This window comes from Neomonachus schauinslandi, chromosome 14 (assembly GCF_002201575.2).
Source record: "Neomonachus schauinslandi chromosome 14, ASM220157v2, whole genome shotgun sequence".
Lineage (NCBI taxonomy): Eukaryota > Metazoa > Chordata > Mammalia > Carnivora > Phocidae > Neomonachus > Neomonachus schauinslandi.
Genome location: NC_058416.1, coordinates 78,758,993 through 78,781,100, shown reverse-complemented (window position 1 = coordinate 78,781,100; position 22,108 = coordinate 78,758,993). Strand labels below are relative to the sequence as shown.

General features: G+C 49.3%; 1 protein-coding gene across 1 annotated transcript in view; it reads right to left on the bottom strand.

Moving 5' to 3' along the window:
• Window positions 1-790: 790 nt before the first annotated feature.
• KSR2 (kinase suppressor of ras 2) overlaps window positions 791-22,108 on the bottom strand; it is a 400,684-nt gene continuing 379,366 nt past the window's right edge. The window contains exons 16-20 of the mRNA XM_044921136.1: window positions 13,440-13,536; window positions 12,308-12,441; window positions 7,039-7,170; window positions 1,929-2,058; window positions 791-928 (exon numbers count right to left, since the gene is read on the bottom strand). Coding sequence (XP_044777071.1) covers window positions 791-928; window positions 1,929-2,058; window positions 7,039-7,170; window positions 12,308-12,441; window positions 13,440-13,536 — 631 coding nt within the window. The remainder of the gene's footprint in view (window positions 929-1,928; window positions 2,059-7,038; window positions 7,171-12,307; window positions 12,442-13,439; window positions 13,537-22,108) is intronic.

The window sequence follows — 22,108 nt, the reverse complement described above, 5'->3', positions numbered from 1 at the left end:
TCAGAGACGCCAAGTAACCTGCCCAAGGCCACACAGCTACGAAGCGATGGAGTGGAGGTTCCGATCCCTGTTTGTCTGCACGGGAGGTCTGTGCTCTTTCAATTGTCTAAGGAAAGGCTGATCCCCTGGGGGAAGGAGAGATCCTATCCTCCAGGCTCAGCAAGCTCAAATGGTGGGGGGAGGGGTAGCCGAGGGCCTCCTGGGTCTGGTGTACTCTGGTGTGCCATGTAACTCTGTGTGTGTGTGTGTACACCCAAGTCTGCCTCCATGTGTGGGCTTGAGCACAGGGCTGTGTTTTCCTGGAATGGAAGGGGGAGGGGCACAGAGCCTCCAATGAGGAAGCCAGAGAGACACTTATGGCCAGGAGGAGCTGAGAACCTTCCCTGCCCTTGTCTTCATGTGACAGAGAAAGCTGTGAGATGCCATGGGGAGAGGTTGCTGGCCCTGGGGGGTAGATTTCCTGCAAGCCAGGCCTCCTGGAGTAGCAGACATAGAGGCTTGGTGGGTTCAGGGCAGCACCTTGCATCTGATGATCAGACTCACTGGGGCATCAACCTTCATCAGGAAGAGATAGGCAAGGAGGTGGCCATGGTAGCAACAGGGACCAGGCCCTGGATGGCAGACTCTATAGACTCCCCTGAACAGGAACCCGGTAGGGAAGGCTGGTGGCTGGGGGAGGGAGGTGGGTGCATGGAAAGGAGATGGCTGGCAGAGGCGTGGGGGAGGGGAGCAAAGAGGGGGCAAAGGCCAGAGGACAAAGGCTGTGGGGAGAGATACTAAAGAAGAACACCTACTCTGCAGACTTCCAGAAATGTCCGGGGTGAGACAGGCGGCGGTTCCGCTTTGGCAGTTTCTCCAGCATGTCCATGAGCTTAGTGAAGGTAGGTCTTTCTTCTTGTTCAAAGGCCCAGCAAAAGAGAAGAATGTCCTAAAAGAAGCCAGCATGTGGTGATTTAATGTAAATGGTGATGCCTTGATACCCTTTGGCATCTCATTGGGTCTGTCCATTTGTCTACCCATTTGCCCCACTTGTATATTCCCCCATCATCCATCTATCCAACCATCCATCCATCCATCCATCCCAATTCATGCATTCATCCTTATCTATCTATCTATCTATCCATCATCTATCATCTTTCTGTCTTTCTTTCCATCCATCTATCCATCCTTCCACTCATCCAACTCATGAGCCCATATAGCAAACTAGGTAGGTCCCGTTCTAGAAGGTCTAGGATACACTGAGATCAGTAATGATCCCCAAGGAGTTTCTTGGCCATTTTTTTCTCAAAGGGAGGGAGAAAAGTGAATCCTGAGGTCTCTATCCACATCCCCAAACTTTAAATGCTCTTCAAAGAGTGGGAAGTTACTTTTAATAATCACCTCACCTGAGAAAGGAAACCTAGATACGGGTAATCCTTAAAAACATGCCAGATAATTACTCCTTCCCTGACTTATCTGTCTTCTGATCAAAAGACAGCATTCTTCCTGCTGTTTTTTAGAGGGTGATTATTAATTTATACTCAGGCTTCTCTGTTTGTGTATATCTTGTTCTGAGCTGGATCATGACTTAAAAATTTTTATGTAGAAGCAAATAAAATTAGAATCATAGTATGGTAATATTTTAATGAATATCTTTTAAAAGTAACAGAAAAAGAGGGATTCACTGTTTCTACTTCATATAGCAAACCATTGCCAGGGAAAGTCTGGCCAAGTGCTACTGCACCCTTGAGGCGGGAACCTGAATTGCAGGCATAGTTCAGAAACTTCACCGCTTAAGCTCCAAATCACGATCTGACAAGGCTGTGGACAGGCTTTTGTGCCACCCTCTGGGGAAGCATCTGTAACCTTAACACACAGGAAAAAGGCAGCCCTGAACTGTGTCTACCTCTCTCCTTGTCCCCCAGAGCTGGCACTGTCCCAGGACTTACCGAGATTTCTTTTCCCATGCCGATCTGGCTGAGGTTGGGTTTCATGCCTGTGCCCATTTGCCAGATTATTGCCTCTGCTGGTTGCGTCTTGAAAGGCCACTCCCTGGCGTGGAGTTCATACCAAATTGTGCTGTTGGCAGATGTTGTTAAAGGGGTTGTTGATGTGATACATCACTCACGACCCTGTCTCCCCTCATCGACACACCCACCCAGCCAGGCTGCTGGCTAACCCCTCTACTTTCTAGTTTCTTCCTCACAGGGCTGGTGTTTTGCTAGCTGGGATGCACCTAAAGCTTTCTTGATGTCTTAGAAGTCATGATTGTCCAAGGATACCTTCCCTGGTGCCTGAATTAAAATGAGTCAAACCTGGGCGCCTGGGTGGCTCAGTTGGTTAAGCGGCTGCCTTCGGCTCAGGTCATGATCCTGGAGTCCCTGGATCGAGGCCCGCATCGGGCTCCCTGCTCGGCCTGACCCTCCTCCCTCTCATGCTCTCTGTCTCTCCTCTGACCCTCCTCCCTCTCATGCTCTCTGTCTCTCATTCTCTCGCTCACAAATAAATAAAATCTTTAAAAATAAAATAAAATAAAATAAAATAAATCAAAACCTAGAACCCGAAAGTGTAATAGAATGTGGCTAGGATTTCTGACCCTGGACTTGTAATTCTAGGAAACCACTGTAAGGAAATACTTAGAGATACAAAAATCACTTACAAGGATATTCTCTACAGCATTATATATAATATCCAAAAAAGGAGAAATGACACAACTGTTCAATGAAAGGAATAGGTTGCATGTATTATGGTAAATCCATAAAACAAAATGGAATATGATATTATTATTGAAACATCTCAATGAAATTTTGCTGACATGAAAAAATGTTTAATATCTAATTTTAAGTGAAAAAACCAGGACAAAAGACTGTATATAAGGTAATAACTACTCTTAAAAAAATTTTATATGTATCGGCAGGAGAATAAAGAGAAACAGCAAAATGTTAACAATGGCTAACTCTGGGTGATCGCATAGGATTTTTTTAAAATAGTTTTGTTTTCTAAATATAAGGCATCCCATGGAATAGTGGGGAAAAAATGCTGGGGGGTGTGGGTGGCAGGGAGGGCCTTGGCGGATCCATGGGGTGCTCACAGGATGCTAGGGAATTGCTGAGCTGTACCATGGGAATAGGTCTCAGCTCACTGGGAACAAATTCCCCAACTCAGGAAATGATCTTTCCTCTAATCTAATTTATGCAAATTTGCTTTAAAGAACATGAAGCGCTCTGTTATCTTTACTGATCAGGGGATCCTGTCAAACCAGCTATTTCTAGGGTCCCACTTCTCAGCATATTCTCTCCCCTACCCTCATCCCTCTGGGGCTCGGAGGGGTGACGCTCAGGTGTTGGGGTGTTGAGCTAGATGATCGGGAAGTTGTCACAGTAAGGTGCTAGATGATGACTGTTGCCATCGTAATAATCAGTTAACACTGAGTTTTTACTCCGTGCTAGACCCTATTCTAAGCCCTTTGCATTTATTATGATTACAGGGGAGGTGTAAGAAACATGCCTTCTTATTTTGATGATTTCACATCTGAAGGCCTCCCTGACCTTGGAGGGGCTGCCCTTCTCCCCAGGGCCAGCTTATTCCTAGAGATAGTAAATGACTCTCTTGCCAGTGTGCCTTTCATAGGCAGACTAACCAATCCAAAGCCCCACCCCCACCTCCATTAGGCTTCCACTGGCACCAATATTCTCCACCCTACTCAGGATACCCCCACACCCCAGAGCCCACTAAATTAGTCAAACTAGGCAACCTTAGCCTTTTTACCCTGCTTCACCGGTTCCTCCCCCAGTAAACCACATTAAAGCCTCTTGCCCGCATTTTCCTCCTGCCCCCTCTGCCTCCTGACCCTGGTGCTTTCCCCGTGTGGCCTGATGTGCCCCCTCCTTTTGAAAACCATGAACAACAAACCATCTTTCCAATGACAGTTGCTTCCTGCATTATTGCCATCATCAGACCCGAATAAAAATAAGACCTACATTTTCAAACAGGAGGCATGATCGTCATCCCCATTTTTCAGAAGAGGAATCTGAGGTTCAGGAAGCTTATGTATCTTACCCAGGGTCACACAGCAGATAAGAGGTGCAGGTGGAAGCTGAATCCGGTTGATCTGACTACAGAATTGCACCACTGGCCATTATACTACAAGAAACCTACATTCGATCCTATTCCAGAGTCCTTTGTAATTGTAAGTGAAGGATTTGGGGGGGGGGGGCGGGGCGCAACCCGGCAGCTGATGGTTGGGGCCTGGGTTAGGAGGCACAGACAGATTGCAGGCAAGGGCTCATGGGAGAGGGGCAAGGGAACCTAGCAGGAGCTTGGGCGCAGGTGTCTTACAGGTGTTTTCTTGCTCGATCCTCAGAGCGCCTCGCTGGGTTTATTACCTTTTATTTACGGTTGAGGGAAATAGGGCTTTTCGTGGTGAAATGACTCTGAGGTCCCCGTGGCTAAACCCTCCAACTCTGGAGTTAGGATGTCCCAAGTGTGACTCCCAGATCCACCCCTGATTACCATAAGGCAAGTCGCTGAGCTGCCCAAGCCTATTCCCTCCCGTCATTTGGGTGCCTGTGAAAATTCCAGGAGACGGCACCCACAAAAACCTTAACACGGTGCTCAATATGCTTTTAAAAGTCCAGTTTTGTTCTAAATCATGCCTGAGCATGATGTTCCCAAGCAACAAGATGCACCTAATTGGCAGGAAACCAAGAGCGCCAGGTCCCTTGGAATTCAGCAGTGTCAGGAATAAAAGCCTCGTTAAAACTTCCTTTCAAACCCAACTTCCAAGAGAAACACACTAAGAAAAAAATAAATTGCTAAAGATTAAAACTCCAGTGGAAAACCAATTACTTACTTTGGTACATTTGTTAATTACATTCTTTTTTCTTTTGCTAAATTTATACTAAAATATACCAACTTAATTATTGCAGTTTGGTTTCAGGTAACAGTAACTAGATAAAGTTTTGGGCATACACTAATCAGGGCAAATGACAACGTCTAAAAGGGTCCAAGTGATAGACGTCGAGAATCCTGATGGGCCAGCAAATGTCCCCCCATCCCCCCCTTCTTGAGATTTACAGAGAAGACATAGTAGGGGTACTTTTCCATGGAAGACACTCTCTCTAACATCTCTTGGTGGTGCTAAGTCTAATTGCACACATCTGCAGGGTTGCAACTTTCCCAAACAGCTTCCCCAGTGTTGTCTCTGTTTGTAACCACCAATCTCTGCAACAGCTCCAGTGGACATGGTAAGGTGAGGATTAACATGGCTATTTGAGGAATGGGAACTTAGAAGCCTTCCCAGATGCACCCTCTTGGAGCCCTCATCCTGCACCTTGGGGCTGCATCCTGCACCTTCTATCCTTCTCTATACTTGCAAAGACATCCCGTTCTGTCTCATGATGCACTTTCTCTCTCTTTGCTGAGAAGCCCTAAACTCTTCTTTCCCAAACTCTAGCTGTGTAGATACAGTTGCTTTCTGGTTGGTTCCATTGGCCATCTCCAAGGTAGCCCAGACTCACTGTGTCCAAATGTGCTCTCTTTGCCTTCTCAGCATAGCCCAGGCGGACCCTCTGGTGTCTCTGCCTTGGTGAATGACACTAGTCTCCACCCAGTTGCTTAAGGTAGGTATCTGGGCACCACCCGCACTCAACCCATCATCAAACCCCATCCCATCCACCCCCAAATGCTTATGTCCATTTCTAGGGTCCAAACCCACTAGCACTGATTTGATGGAGAATGCCACCATCTCCCCCTGGATTGGTCACCCAACTTCCCAATCTCATCCTTCTCCTTTCCATTCTCTGCACAGCAGAGTGATTGTTCTAAAACTCAAAGTATGATTACATCACTCCCCTGCTTAATAACCATCAATGGCTCCCCAGTGCTGTGAAGATGAAGTAAAAACTCCTTAATTCAGCCTCTTAGTCCCTGTAGGAGTCACTCGGATTCCCTATCTAGTCTCTCCTATCACCACCCCAGCTCATTTTTTCCTGATTCTCCATCTCTCAGCTCCCTCCCCCTCCCACTCCCCACATGTTCCTCCATTGTGGGCAATCTGTTTTCTGTTACCCTAGGCCTCTTCACCCGTTCCTTCTATCTAGACACCTCACCCTACCCTCATCTCGCCCACTTATATTCAACCTCTAACTTAGGCTCAGGAGTCACCTCCTCTGGGAAGCCCTCTCTGATCTCCCAGGCTAGATTTAGGTTCTCCTTTATTAGCCCAGTCTTATGTTTATCCTCAGCATAGTATTTATCATACTCTGCTAAAATGGACTATTTCCCTGTTGGTCTTCTACTAGAAAAGATAGAGTAGGGGCCTTTGGTGGCTTAAAAATCGGTCTACAAATTTTTTGATATTCCTTCCTGCAAAACGTAGAGCTTCATTCACCTCTCCTTGATTGGGTGACTTGTTTCTAACACACAGAATGTGGCAGAAGTGAGGATACATAATTTCTGAGACCAGCTCATAAAGGCAAGGTGGTTCTAGCCACCGTGTTGTGAGGTCACTCAAGCAGCCTATGGAAATGCCCACATGACAAGGAGCTGAGGTCTCCTGCCAACAGCCATGTGAGGGGGCCCCCCTGGAAGTGGATCCTCAGCCCATCAAGCCTCCAGATGAGACTGCAGCTCCGGCCCACATCTTGACCACAACCTCATGAGAGATCCTGAACCAGCTCAGAACCATTCAGCTAAGCCACACCCACCCAAATTCCTGACTGCAGAAACTTGAGATCATAAATGTTGCTTTAAGCCCTCAAGTTTTGGATAATCCGTTAACGGTAGGTGTTCCATAGATAGGTATTGCTTCAGCGAATGAATGAATGGGCCAAGTAACTCGCCACAGTCACATAACCAGTTAGAAACCTGGCATGAAGGTTTGCTAGGGCCACTCTTTCTACTACACCCCACTTGGATACCCCCAATCTCACCCAGAAACCTGACCACCTAGGCCCCAGCAGATAGGTGCCCCATCTCTTCCAAAAGGAGAGAAGGAAGGCTTGGGCAATGTCCCCCTGCCTGGGCTGGGGCTCTCCACGGCCAGCGTGGGCCACCTACCCGAGCGCAAAGACGTCCGAGTGCTTGGAGAAGGGGAGTTTGTCCTCTTCTGTGTCGGGAGACAGCTGGCGGATGATCTCTGGTGCCAGGTGGCAGAGCCAGCCATTCTGGATGCGTAGCTTGTCCTCCCGCCTGGAGAAGCAAAACACAGAGGGAGCCCCACCTCACAGCCCAGGGAGGACTAGTCCCCCAGCACTGACCCCAAGTCTCTGGACCACCTCCGCTGGCTTTCTTGCATCTCCCACCCTGGGCATGCCCTGCCCTTGTCCTTGAGGCCGAGCCCCAGTGAAAGGGACAGGGAAGACTGATCTGGGAGGGAGACACTCAACACCCAAACCATCATCAGGTCCCTCTGCCTCTGAGGCACCCCCTCCTGCATATTCATTCAGCCAATACAGCGGAGTCTTGGTATTCATGGCAGTTATGTTGTATAAAGTCTCCGCAAAGAGTGAATTAGCAAATACGGAATCATTGCTCCTAGAGGAAATAGGTATTCACGCACACACCTCACATCGATTATAACCTAAAACCTAAAAACAACTCATCCTAGTACATTCTGTTTTCATTATTTTACGGAAGAGAAAACAAGCTCAGGAGTGTTGAGTGATGTGTCTGAGGCGGCCCCACAACCACGTGCCAGAGTTGCAAAACTCTGTCCCACTGGCCCCGGGGCCCAGGGCTTCCTGCACCGCATGGCCCCCTCCCATCTCTGTCCCCTGGTCATCTCTGTATGAGAGCTCAAACAAGAATGCAGAGTATCCCCTTATCTGACCTCAGCTGGGAACACATACATCAGGTGATTCAAATTTTCACCACCCTGTGCATGCCTGTGAATGACTGCGAAGGTGCCATATTGATTTGGGGGTGCAAACAGATCTAAGTGAGTAGGCAAATTTGCAAATATGGAATCCATGAATAATGAGGATTCACTGTATTTTTGGAGAACGTGCTATGCCTAAGCTCTCTGTTTTCGGCACCAGAACACAGCAGTGAAGGAGACGAGCAAGGTCTCTGCCCTCCTGGAGCCTGTGCTTTGGTAAGGGAAGGTGACGACAAATGAATTAAATAAACAGGAAAAATACAGATGGTGATAAGCATTATACGAAAAAATTTAAACAGGGGAATGTGTCAAAGATAAGAGGGAACTCACTTTAGATAAAATTTTATCTGTATTTATCTTCACATGGTAAGACTTTCATAAGTACAGAGCTTTCCATTTGGGACTGAAATCTGAGCAGACTTCCTCCAAGGTTTCCACTGATTCAAGACTCCCAGGAAAGGGCCAGTTACTACAGAGAGAGGGGGCAGTGATGGGGGATGGGGATGGATATCTCCAACCATCAGGAGTGAGATCGTGATGGCCCAGAGCCTCCAGAATGTGGAGACCAGGGGCTGGCTGGATTCTACAGTTCTCCTAGGGTGGCTTCTGGGCTATGTCAGGTGTAATGTGCTGCTCCTTGAACTGCACTCATTCATATCCCGTGACAATGATTCTTGCCCTATCTGAACACTTCTAGAGTGGCACTACCCCATAGAACTTTCCATGGTGATGGAAATGTTCTCCGTCTTTGCTATCCAATATGGCAGCCACGAGCCGTCATGGCCATTGGGCACTTGAAATCCAGCTAGTGCAGCTGAAGAATTGAACTTTAAATTTTATTTAATTTTAATCAAAGTTAAAATTACATAGCCTTATGTGGCTGGGGGCCATTGGACAGTGCTGCTCTCGACTATTATTTACCACAAATGAGGTTTTTCATTTACTTCTTACCATGACTATACCTGGGAGCTAAGACTTTTTTAGTACACATTAAAATTAAGATGAAAAATGCTTATTCACGTCATCCCTAAAGTTATCTTGTGGACCACACGGCGGGAGTAGGGGAGAACCCTGAAAGGAGAGGTCCCAGGAGTTTTGGGGCTGGATAATTCTTTGTGGTGGGGGCCTGTTCTGTGTAGTGTAGGACGTTTAGCAGCATCCCTGGTCTCTCCTCACTGGATACCAGTCTGACTCTCTCCCCTGTTGTGACAACTAAAAAAGTCTCCAGACATCACAAATATCCCTGGGGAGGGGGCGGGAGAGTCCCAGCGGTTCTCTTTTATACAGAAAATAAGGAAATGGTCCAAATTTCAGTCTTTCGGCATCAGCAACACAGGACTTGCTACACAGCAGACCCAAATCCATTGGCAAGCCCTTGAGTTGGCAGGGCCCAGTGAGTTCTTGCTTCCAGAACTGGGGATGCCTGCAGGAACGTAAAGACCTATCTGCTGCTGACTAGCCATGTGACCTTGAGCAGACCTGAGTCTCCACTTTCCCATCTGCACAATGGGCACATTAATCTCACACAACCCTGGTGCAGGGCTGTGTCAGCTGCCAGGGCCATAGGATTATTAGAATTATTACCTATGGATATGTTTACACCTTGAGGACTCAGAGATGGAGTGAGACTACAGCTCAAAGTAAGAACATCACATAAGAAGGAAGGGCCATGGCCTGAGCCAGCCAACACTCTCCGGGCACAACCGGGCCACTGGGGGTGAGGTGAGATGGGGTGCTGCTGCCGAAAGGGAGAGCACCCCAGTTCTGATTGCTTTCTGACCGCCCCTGCTGCCTATTCTGGACTTGCTGGCTGAGTGCAGGTTTGCAACTGCAGGCTGGGCCAGGAGGAGGGGTGCTGGCCACTCCCTAGCCATCAGCCCAGGGTGGGAGGGGGCACACGCCCAGGAGGGGGATGGATGCCAGGCCTGGCCCAGACACTCCGGGATGTCCCATTCCCATGGCGATGGGCCCACTGGTGACAAACTCAAATCATCTTCATTAAGGTTATTATTATGATTAATAACAGCCTGTGGGTGGCTAGCACCATAGTGCTGGCATGGGAAATGACACCTTTTCTCGAGGATGGCAGAACAGCTGTACGCTGGCAAAGCTGGGGACGGGCTCGGGGAAGCCCCAGGGTCTGTCTGGATGTTCAGGACATGCTCACTTCACTGGGTAACCCCCACCCCTGCCCAGGCCTGGCAGATCTCCCCCTGTTGGGAACCCAGCATTGTGAATGCCCCAGGCTCTAAGGGGGGGGGCAGGTTGGGAGGGGGCAGGACATCAAGTAGCCCCTGCTGAGTGCCTACCGTGCATCAGGTTATCCATCGCACTTCATCCCAACAAACCCACCATAGGATGGGTAAGATCCCTGCTCTGTGGATGAGGACACAGAGCTTCAAAACACTTAAGTAACCTGCCCAAAGCTGCGGATGTAACAAGTGACCCCAGAGACTCCCACCCACAATTTTACAGCAATTCCTGGAGAAATGGCACCCTTAGGGAGCAAACTGAAACCCTACAGGAAAACTAAGTCTGACATACAACTGCAACAGGGAACATTCAACCACCACAGAAGACCCCGATCGGGACTTGTGGGCAGCCAAGAAATGTGGATTTCTTCTGGGAGAGGTCGCTGAGGGCTCCCTGGCCTTTCCTGACACTGCCCGGGGTTTGTGTTGACGACCAGGCTGGGCAGGGGTGGGGTTGCGGAGTGACGGCTGGACAAAGAGGCCAGCAGCCACCTTGCCCTTGACTTGAACTTGCTTCTCCGGTTGACACTGGGCCTCTGTGAATGAGGTGAAGGAAAGGATGCTCACGTCATTCCATTTCCTTTCTTCCTCTTTACCCTGGGGCTTTTGAAAACTGAGAACCAAAAGGGAGAAAATCAGAGGTCCTGCCCCCTTTTCCTCCACCTGCAGGACAATCCTCTGGCAAGGACATGCCTCTGGGTGGGAGGAATCGGATTTTTTTTTTTTTAAGAGCCTTGAAGCAGGTTCACAGAAAGCATCTGCTGGGCCTCTTTTTGTCTGGACGCAGATACTTGAGTTCATAGTGATGTTACCCACTGCGTCCTCTGCCCTTTAGCCTGGGGTGATGGATGAATGGATGTGGGGATGTGTGTGCGCATGCAAATCCTCCCAGCAAACTCACTTGTAAGTGCTCCTGGGGAGACAGGGAGGAAGGAACACCGTTCAGCCCTCCTGGCTTGTTGGGTCCGACTCGAGGGACTCTCTCCACCTACCTATCCACTGATCTCCTTGTTCATTTACCTACTTCTTCTCTCATCTTAGGTGCTATAGATAGTTTTGGAGACCGCACTGAATCTTTTTGGGCGGAGTAAAACCTGAAGAGACACTTCTGCTTCTGTTACGCTTTCTGTTTCTAGATCACACAGAAAGCGGCTAGATCAAGTGTTGCTGATTTTTGGATGCTCTTCAAGGCATTATATAGCATGAACAAAATTCACCTGTGGGGGGGGCCCTGGGGTGGACCTCAAAGAGATCAGTACCTCAAAGCAGCTGAAACAAGTAAAAGGAGAGTGTGGGGCTGCCATCCGGAGGAGGCACGCACAGGTTATAAAAGGCGCGAGTAGAGAAAACCACAGGGTTTTTAAGTGTGTGTGCGTGCGTGTGTGTGTGCACGCACACACTCCAAATTAAAAGTCACAGAGGGCAGACCTCCTGAATCATGGGCTGTTTATTTGGAATCAAGTTGTTTCTCACCATCACCTCAAGGCAGCTTGCCCTTGGGTGAGTGGCTCCTGAGAGTTAATTACTTAAGGATGGTTAATGATTCTCCTGGGTGACACTGGGGGAGGTATATGCAAATTTATAGTAATTACAACAACTCAGCAGCAGCTACTCTGTGAGTGTTCCCTGCGCTGCTGGCACTGCTTTCGACACTTGATTGTGTTATTTCAGCCACACAAGGATCCTGTGAGGTAGGCATGATCACACCGTCATTTTTCTTGTAGACATGGAAACTGAAGTGCAGGGAAGTTCCAGGAGTATAACTAATGTCACAGTGATTAAGTGGCAGAGCCGGGGGGGGCGGGGCACACGTGGGTCTGACTTTAAATCCCTTAGTACCCTTGCTGCACTAAAATGGATCAATTCCTAAGACAACTTTGAGCAAGGACTGTGGGGTGCTTCCAACTGCCAGGTGGGTACTCAGGGCAAAGGGAGGATCTTCCAGTTAAATTCGAGGGCAAGGGCTTTCAGGATTTGGGGATGCTCTGTGCCCAATAACGCCCATGCTCCTAAAAGCACCACTTGCAAGACAGGCCCCCCCGGGGAATCACGGCTTGAGCTGGCATCAGCAACAGCCTAGCCGCCCAGCTAAGCGACCTCAGGCCCCCAGTCTCCGTCACTGATGCCATTTGGGTGACTTCTCACCCCTGACTGTCATCGGCCAAGAACTCCGCGGGGCCCTTCCACCACCGCTCACCTGCCGGCCTGCAGCACCCCGGAAATGCTGAAGAGCCCGAAGTCTGTGATCACCACTTTGCCGTTGTCATAGAAGACATTCTTTGACTTGAGGTCCTTGTGAAGGATCCCCTTTGCGTGGAGGTAGCCCATGCCCTGTAGGAAGCAAGGAAATGGGAATTTTCAAGGAACACCTGAGTGCTCGCTGCTGCTACTTGGCTTGGGTTCACCCTCCTTGCCTTTCCAACAAGAGCGCCTCAAATAGCTGAAGTTCTCGGGACCCCAACGCAGGCGCTCGGAGGTGGGGTGAAAGAAGTCATGGCAAGTGGAAACAGGCAGAGTCCCCAGGACACACATCCGCCACCACCCTCATAGGCCCGCCAAACTGTTCCCACCTAGCACTTCTGCTTCTTGAAGAAGAGACAAAGAAAGATGTCCCTGGTGGGGAAAGAAAAATTGAAGACAAAAACGGAGAGGAGGTCCCCGGAGGAAGGAATTCCATCCACCACCTCCCCACACTTCCTCTTTAAAAAATAACTCCTCTGCAGGAGATTTGTTTTATGTCCACTTAACCCGTATCAGTGCAGAATGCACTGCATTCCTCAAGGGACGGATCATGAGCCAATGATCAAGACCACGGAGGAGTCTAGTGGAGGTCTCCCTCAAGGGTGAGTCTCTGGATTTTTGGTTTTTCCCCTTTATGAGCAGTCACATTTTATCTCTTCTAACAGCTCAGTCCTGACACTTCCAGTGGCAACTAAAAGCCCCAGTCAACTGACTAATGAGGCACCTGCCAGAAAACACAGGATGTTCCAGTTTGTTTCAATCCCAAACAACTTGCAACAATTGGATGTTTCCCCAGCAGCTGCGGAAAGAGATGGCTGCACTCATGGGAATTCAAGCATCGTTGGGGTAAGGGATTCTAGCCACACAAACTTATCCGGGTCCCCACAACAGGCCCAATTATCACGATGCTGGGGCACCAGATGGCAGCCAAACATCGGGAGACCAACCCTCATGGTGGTATCCGGGCAAAGCCCTTCCTCACCTACAGCCTGGTATTTTTCAGATCAAGTCTAATTTTTTTTAAATCCAGACTGTTGGTCTGAAGCCAGACCATGCATCTCAGGAGGAAGCCCCAGACCCTGTGGTACCTTCACAATTTCTTGAGCAATCTGCCTTGTTTTGTTGACATCCAAGACGATTTTGGCATCCCTCACCACAGAATAGAGCGTCCGTCCCTTACACAGGCTGGAAAGCGAAAGGCAAAATAAATGATCAGCAGTTGTTCAGAGGAGAGTGACCCACAATGGTTGTTAGATGCGACAAGTAAGACTGCAGGTGCCTCTAGTTTGCCTATCAGATAATGAGCCTGTAACCGGACCTCAGATCTGGTTCTGGGATGCAGATCGGGGCGGGGGCACGTTCTATCACCGACACCCCCACCCCGGCATCGCAGGATACCTACAGAATCTAACCCAGTCCAGAGGCAGGCTTGCCACGTTCTGTCTGTCCCAGATTGCACAGAAGGAAAGCTGCGCGTAAACCAACAGCTTCTGGGGTTCTCAGACACCACTCAGACAGCACTCTGCCAGCCACTTGTCCCAGCTGCTCCCGCTCACCCGAAGCAGCTGAGGGACAGCGATAAAAACACCAGCAAAGTGGTGGCTCACGTCCACCAAGTACCATCGGCCAAAGATGCATTCAAGCCTTCAGACCGTGGCGTGTCAACACCAATACCCCTCCCCCCCAAACCAGATGCCTGTCGAGATAGAGGGCTTTTCAAACCATTTTCAGCCTCATTGAGTTCATTTCGAGGACCAGTGGTGTAAGATAAATGACAAGATGACAAAGGACGGTAGTGCAGTGATGGTCACACCTCCCCGTTTAGTTGCCTACATGCCCATCCATCTGTCCCTCCCACGGTGCGCTCAGTTCCTGGCACGCACGCAGCAGGCCCTCAGTACATGGTCATGGAATGAATGAGTGAATGAATGAATTCTAGATTCACCACTGCATTCCCAGCCCTTAGCACCATGTCTGCCTCACGGTATCCGGTGTTGGCTAAAAGAGGAAGAAAGGATGGTATCAGGAAAGTTCATGTTCCATCGCATGTCAAAATAACGGCTTGAATTTTCTTTTAATCTAGGACTTCATTGCTAAAAGACTCTTAGTCCTTCCTTTAGTATCCTCGAGCCTTTGTTACATGCTAGAATAGCTGAGATCATGTGGTTGAGCTGGAACTGTGGCAAAGGGACCTCAGTTTGGATCCCAGCTGTGTTCCTTACTGTGTGTCTTTGGGTGGGTTACTTAACCCCTCTGGGCTTCAGTTTCCGCAGCTATCAAAGAGAATATGTACCTTGTAGAGTCAGTACGAGGACTGAATGAGAGAAGGAGCCCAGGGCAGTGCCTGGCACGTGGTGGAAAGTGTAGCACAGGGGTTAGAATAGGGGCCTAGTCAAACTCTGTGGGTTAGAATCCTGGCTTGTCAGTTAATGGCTGTGTGACCCCAGGAAGGTGAGTTAACCTCTCTGAGCCTCATTTTCATTATCTGTAAAATGGGGTCAATAGTTCCTGCCTTACAAGATTGTTAAGGAGAACCATATGAAATCAGGTGTGTAAAGGGACGGGCATCTCTCCATGCCTGACACATATTAAGTGCTCATGAAATGCTGGCTGTTAGGAGAGGTAGTGAATGATCAATAAAATGGCAAATGCACACACACCCTTGGCAAATACGTATTATATATTTATACACACATCACATCTGTTTGTCCATCTATTATATTACTCTCTACCTAGCTATGTATCCATTCATCCGCCCATATATCCATCCAAAATGCTACCCATGATCTTCGACTAAGATTCATTTCTTCACTTCCTTAAGGTGAGATTCTCAGGGAAGCTGACTCCCAGGGAGTCTGATTCACCTGTCCAAGGTCGCCCAGTGAGCTGGCAGGAGGCAGCCACGGTGACTCGAGGCTATCCCCTGTCGTTGCTTTCCTGGGGGTACATTTGCTATGGCTGCTGCAGGAGAGGGGGAGGGAGTGGGCTGTGCAGCCAATTAAACCATACTGACATTTAAACATTGGGGATGGTGGAGACCATGGGTGGATTCCCTCCCCTGGATACTCAGTTCTTGAACAGCCACCTACACGCATTACCGGTCAGAGCGCAGAAAATGCCATCCCCACTGCATACGGCAGAGCAAATCACTGCAACAGGCTCCCAGGGTCCCAGACTCTCCTTCCCAGGGTAACCACATACAAGTCGCAGGCTTCAAATACCCTCCCATCTTCTTTCTCTGCTCACATCTTCCTCTACAGGAGCAGCTGCTAAAACCTTTGCTTCTCTCACTACCCTGTGGTTTCTGGGGCTGCTGGAGAAACCACCACCCACTGGTGGGGATGTAAGTCGTACAATCACAGCTTGGCAGGGCTACCAAAGTGAAATATACAAATAACCCACGATCGGCAATTCCTCCCCTAAGTATATACGCAACAGTCATGCATACTCATGTTCACCCACGGATATGCCAGAATGTACTACCATGTTAACAGCAACCCATTCATAATAGCCCCACACTGGAGCTAATCCAAATGTTCGTCAACAGAAAGATGGATAGATTGTGACAGTGCCATAGAACCATGTATGTTTGTACTATACTATAAAATAATAAACTATTGCTAACGGCAACAAACATAAACACAATGTTGAACAAAAGAAGCCAGACACACAGGACTCACATGGAATGATTCCGTATGTATAAAGTGCAAAAGCAGACAAAACTGACCCGTATGTGTGAAGTCAATATAGTGGTGACCCTTGGGGGCTGGGGAGGCTGGAGAGGGCATGAGGGGTATGGGGGGAGGGGGCAGGCAATGTTCTGTTTTGATTGGGGTGCGGTATAGGAGTGTGAATTTAGTCGAAATTCATCAGGTTGTGCTCTTAGGATCTGGACACTTTGCCAGATATTACACTTAAAAAAGTTTGCTTCAAACAAATCGGCAAGGATGAACAGTATGCGTGTTGAAATTTACATGAAAATCTAAACCAACACTGATACCCAGCCATCCACTTTTTTTTTTTTAAAGATTTTATTTACTCATGAGACAGAGAGGCAGAAGGAAAAGCAGGCTCCCCGCTGAGCTGACAGGCTGATGCGGGACTCGATCCCAGGACCCTGGGATCATGACCTGAGCTGAAGGCAGACGCTTAACCGACTGAGCCCCCCAGGCACCCCCCCCACCCTGTAACCACTTTTAAGCTCTTCACATAGTCACAATTCTGTCTGCAGAGGAATTAGGGGCTCCGGGCCTGGCTGTGCCTGCCAGGTGTGTATCGGGGGCTGAGTTGGAGAGCAGGTGCAGGGAGAAGGCTGAGCTCTAAGTAGGAGCAGGCATCAGGCAGGTGTCCAGGGTGGCTGAGGCTCGGATACACCAGGCAAGTCAGTCCAAGTATCTTTGGCAACTGCTCTGAGCTTGGGGTTTCTGTGGCTAACAGCAGTGCCCCAAAAGCCACTTGTGGGGTGGGAGGTGGAGAAGGGAAGGGAGGAGAGGATGAAGGTTTACTGAGCACGTGTGTGGGACCTAAGTCACCTCCACAAATCCTCAAGGCAGCCCCGCAGGGTCCACACTATTGCCCTATTCCTGCCGATGAGGCTATGGAGACCCAGAGGGGCGGAGGACCTGCTCACAGACAGACAGATATGGTGTCAGCCTGTTCCTGATCTTTCTCTCATCCCTTCTGTGGTATGGGTGCCCAGTTACCAGACGTGATTTGGGGGCCATTTAAGAGACACGCAGGCAAGGGAATCCAAATCTGACTCTACCATTTACTACTTGCTGGGTGGCCTTGGGAAGTGACTTTGATCTCAGTTTCCTCATCTGTAAAACAGGCGTAATGTAACACCACCGGCTAACGTGCATGAGCCCTTTCTAGGTACCAGCTGCCAGCCTAGGCATGAGGGCCCCACACGGTGGGTATTCTTGCTGTATTCCATGGATTCCAAGATGCACATTTCCTTGAAATTCAACATCTCCGAAAGCAGAATGTGTCTTATTCATGAACAGGTAACAGTTTTGTTGGCACTGTATTTCCTTCTTTGTCCATGAATACATGGTGCACATTGTAATTAACAGCATCTTGGATTTATTGAAGTCTTGGATCAGCCATGTTTTACAGATAAGGAAACTGAGGCTCTGAGAGGTTCAGTGGAGCTGGGATTTGAACCCAGGCAGCCTGGCTCCAGAGCTTAGGCTCTTAACCCTCATCTTTTGCTCCATAACTTTCTCTGAGACTCCAGCATGTCACACACCCTCAGTAAATGGTAGTCATAATGTCACTACCATGGCAATGGGGATGAATGAGCCCGCAGGCCTTGGTGGCAGTCAGTCTGGAGGTCAGGAGAAGGTGTTTTAGTGGCTTAAGGATGTAGTTAGTAGCCCTCTAGCTTCTGGGGCAGTAAGCGCACGCGGGCGCACACACACACACACACACACATTTCCCCTCTCAGTATCTCTCTCTGCAAAATGATCACGTTTCTCCAAAGAGGAACAAGGACCGGATTATGCCCCACTTTATCTGCAGGCTGATAGAGAGCTCTCTCCAGCCCTGACCCCAGGCAATGCATTCATACAACTCTGACCTTTGACCCCACATCCCAGGTGACACAGTGGGCCTTCTGGCCAGGATGGCACTGCAAGTGTAAGATGCTTGTTATAAACCAGCCTAAAAGAGGATTGCCAGAAAGCAACCAGATAAAACCACCTAGAAGGCTTATCGAGGACCTCTGTCCAAACTGGCTACTTTCTGCCAAAACAGTGATTGGGGAGAAATCTAGATGCCTGGGGCAGCCACTTCTCTTCCCTCCTCCAAATCCCTCAGCACCAAGCAGGGGGACCCAGGCCTGTGTGAATGAATGGAGGGTGGGAGGGAGGGGAGTGTGTCTTTCAGGTATGTCTGGTCTTAAACTGGAATGTTCTAGACTGGGCACCTACGGTCTCCCAGCCACACCTGCTCCCCTTCCTGCAGTTACACCTGCCGAGACCTCAGAGGTGTTTAAGCACGAGGCCAGTGGCTAACTGGAAGGTGCATCAAAATCCCTTGGAAGAGCTTGTTACAACAAAGATGGCTGGTCCCACCCTGAGAAATTCTGATTCTGGGGGTCTGGGTTGGGTTCCAGAGAATTGGCATTTCTAACAAGTCTCCAGGTCATGCTAATGCTGGTGGTCTAGGAACCCCACTTTGAGAACCACTGCTCAAGGCCAATCTCATTTGACTGAGGCCCAGAGATAGTAATGTTTGCAATCCATTTAGTGAGTGTGGCACTGTGGGCATGGTAGTATTCTAGGGGTAGGCGATACTGTTCTAGGTGTGTGCAAGACAGGCCCCATCCTTAATCTCATGGGACTGACTGGCCAGGGGAGACGTCGGGCAATAAATAAGTAAAATAGATGAGATATTCAGAGAGGCATAAGTGCTAAGGGGAAACTAAAGAGATTTATTGGACAGAGAGTGCTGGGGCTGGGGGCTTCTTTAGCTAGGATGGTTAGGGTAAGTCCCTCAGGGGAGATGACCTTCATGCCAAGAGCTGAATGAAGAAAGGCAGCCATGTGAAAATCTGGAGGAAGAGAGTTCCAGGCTGAAGGACCAGCCAGTGCAAAGGCCCTGGGGTAGGACCAAGCCTGGTACACTTGAGTAACATAGCAAAGGCCCTATGGCTGGGCTCTAGAGAACACCTCCCAGGGCCTGCCCTCCTCAAGTATCGATCTTCTAAATAAAAGAAACAGTTGGGTGGAAACAGTCCTTAGCTCTGCCTGATTTGAGTTCCCAGGGCAGTTGGTTTCAAAGTCAGCTATTATTTTAAAAACACTCTATTCTGTCAGAAGGGATTTACAACCCTTTGGTTGTTCACTCACTTCTAAGCATTCCCCACCTCTCAAAACTCAAAACCCACTTAATTGCCCCTTTCCTCCCCCCCCCTTCCCTTGAGCAAATAAATCACATGTCAAGCGACAAGTTGCGTGCTCCCATCAAATTCTAGCCACAGGCAAGTCATTCACGAATCTAACACTGAAGATATTAAACCTCGGGACTCTGGGGCTTTCTAATAAAAAATGCCAGGTTCGCTTCCTATTAAAAATGGGGAAATGCCAGAAAACAAGTGAGAAACGCTGTGCGTCCAGGAAATGAAGTGACAGAGTTCCATTTAGTAAGGGGTGGGTGGCAGAAGGCTCAGGTCCAAGAGGACGGTGGCCGGCCAGACACTGGAAGATGCAAAGCAGGAGCCTTGCTGCCCAGGAAAGCAGGGCTTACTTTTTGCCAATGCACACCCCCGCTCCAGCCTTTGATATTGTTGCAAAGCTCGGAGAAGTGGGGAGGGACAAGGAAGCTTAGACCCTGTCTTACTGGATTTTTGTCTCCAGGCCTGGATCCAATTTTGCTAAGTGCAGAGGCCAAAGGCTGGCTGCTCTGGGCCCTTCCAGAATGGAGACAGGGCTGTGCCAATGAGTGATAACTCATGCCCCTAACCATGACCTCATGCTTCTGGGCATCTGGTGACATTCTGCCCTCTGTGGTCTGGACTTTACAAGGGTAGGTGTGCTCCATGGGCACAGGCAGCCAGCTGGGGAAGCATGAGCCTTCAGCTCGCTACAGGAAGAACTTCCAGGAAATGGTAGCCCAGCGGGGCCTCTGCCTCCAATCACATTGTGTGGTCCAGCCGCCATCCGAGACCTGTTCTTCCTGACCTTGTCCAAAGACGTCCCGGGACATGCTCCTCCCTAACTCTGCAGCATAGTCTTTTATCATCTCCTAAGGGTCAGACTATAACATTTCATGGCAATCATTCCAGAACCACCTTAAGATTTTTGCCAGACTGGCCACCTTGCATTATTTATCACTTGCTAGTAGTTTCCTTTGGATGCCCTGCCTTGAAAAAAAATAAGCGTATTTTAAAAAGAAACTTTTATCATGACCTTCTATATTGCCAGGTAGAAAGCCAGGATCTCTAGCCCCAGATAAATGTAAAAGGAAGTACAATGAAAGCCAAGATGTCAAACAAAACGAAATCCTAGCTGGGGATTGCAGCCTTTGCCAAATGATCTGACCCTGAGGCCCCCTCTTTGTGTTAAAAAAGGAGGTTTAGTAGGTCAGGGCTAAGAAGGCGTTAGATACTAGCACTGGGTGGAGACTTTCTCCTTAATGTCACCAGGAGGATGGAAGTAGAATCGAAGAGGAAAAGGACGGTCTCACCCTATGTGATTCAATGCTGTGTGGGGCCAGCGGTACCTGTCTTCCACTCTGGGAAACCCTCATTTAATCCTCATATCTGCAAACCCCTCCTTCCTGCCAATTATGCAACAACTGAGTACTACAGGCCAGGTATGTGCAGTGACAGGACAAAAAGGGCCATTTCCTTGTTCTGATGGAACTGACATTCTCCTGGAAGAACAGACACTGGCAAATAGAGCAACTGTAAGTTACAAGCAGGACGATGGAGAAATTAACATGGGTCAGGTAGAGACGAAGGGGAGAGAGCTGGGTGTCTCCATTAATAAGTGGTCAGACTGGCATCTCAGGAGGGGACATCAGCGGCCCCCTTCCCACCACATCATGCTGTCTTAGGGCAAAGACTCTGCACTGCTTTCTGGCAACTTCTCACCACATGCCCCTTGTCCCATCTCTCCAAGAAGGGCAGGCATCATCTTATTTAGGATGATGACCACCTCCCGAAGGCTGGCCAGGGGGCCAGGATAGAGGCAAAAGTTTCCCGGGATCATCTCATCCAATGCTTCAAAGAACTCTCTAAAGTGGGTATGGTTATTCCCATCGTACAGATGGGAGACTGAGGCCATAAGTCAGCCTGGATAGGAGACCACCCTTCAGAATCAGAACCACCTGGGATAAAATTCTGCCCCTTTCTGGTTGTGTGATCTCAGGCAGGCTCTGGAAACCTTTGGAACGTGCAGTGCTTTATGATGTGTGAGGTGGGCTGAGGAGGGAAGGGAGGTGGTTATACGTAGTGAGTATGTGTGTGGCCTCCCAGTTCAGTTTGAGTATCCACTACTCGGCACTGCTTGGAAATGAGGCGAGGTGGGACAACGGTCTCTGTTATGGGCCTCCCTGGGACGAGGCTCTGAGCTGAGCACTTCTCAGGCCCTCCTTCCCAGGAGGGCAGGTCCTGGATTACAAATGAGGCAATTCACGTGCAGGAAGGTTACAGCACCTGCCTGGGGTCCCACAGTCAGTAGGTGACAGGCTCCGGATTGGAGTCCAGGTCTGAAAGCACCACGTCTTTCTAGGATTTTAGAAGCTCCCTTGGGAAAAGGTGGTTTGGTAAAGAGGAGTGACCTGAACCCACTCAAGATGGCCTGACTTCTGGAAAACTTCATCCACTGAGCTCAGCTGAGATACCCCCCAACCCCAGCTCAAAGCCTGTCCTTCCGACCCTCCAAATTCAGGGCCAGCCCAAGTCTGTCCTCACTGTCTGCTTGCTGTTTGTGTTTCTGAATTCCCAGCCACCACCCAGAGACAAGCAAGGCAGGCCAAAGAGGGTTGGGTCATTTGAGGGGGTCTTCAGAGCTCCTGCAGCACACGGCTGGCCAGGCCCAGGGGAAGAGCTCCAGAAATGCTCCGGGAATGAGTGAATAACCACTGGAGCTGGGAGGAGACCTATGTTTGGTGCCAGGGCAGATCTTTCTGAAAGAGACCCTGAGCCAAGCCAGAGCCAGTCAGTGATGAAGCGTGCAGCCTCCTCCCTGTCCGCGTAAGGTACCGAAAGACCACGCTGACCCACCCTCCCCGCCCTGCCTTCCAGGGC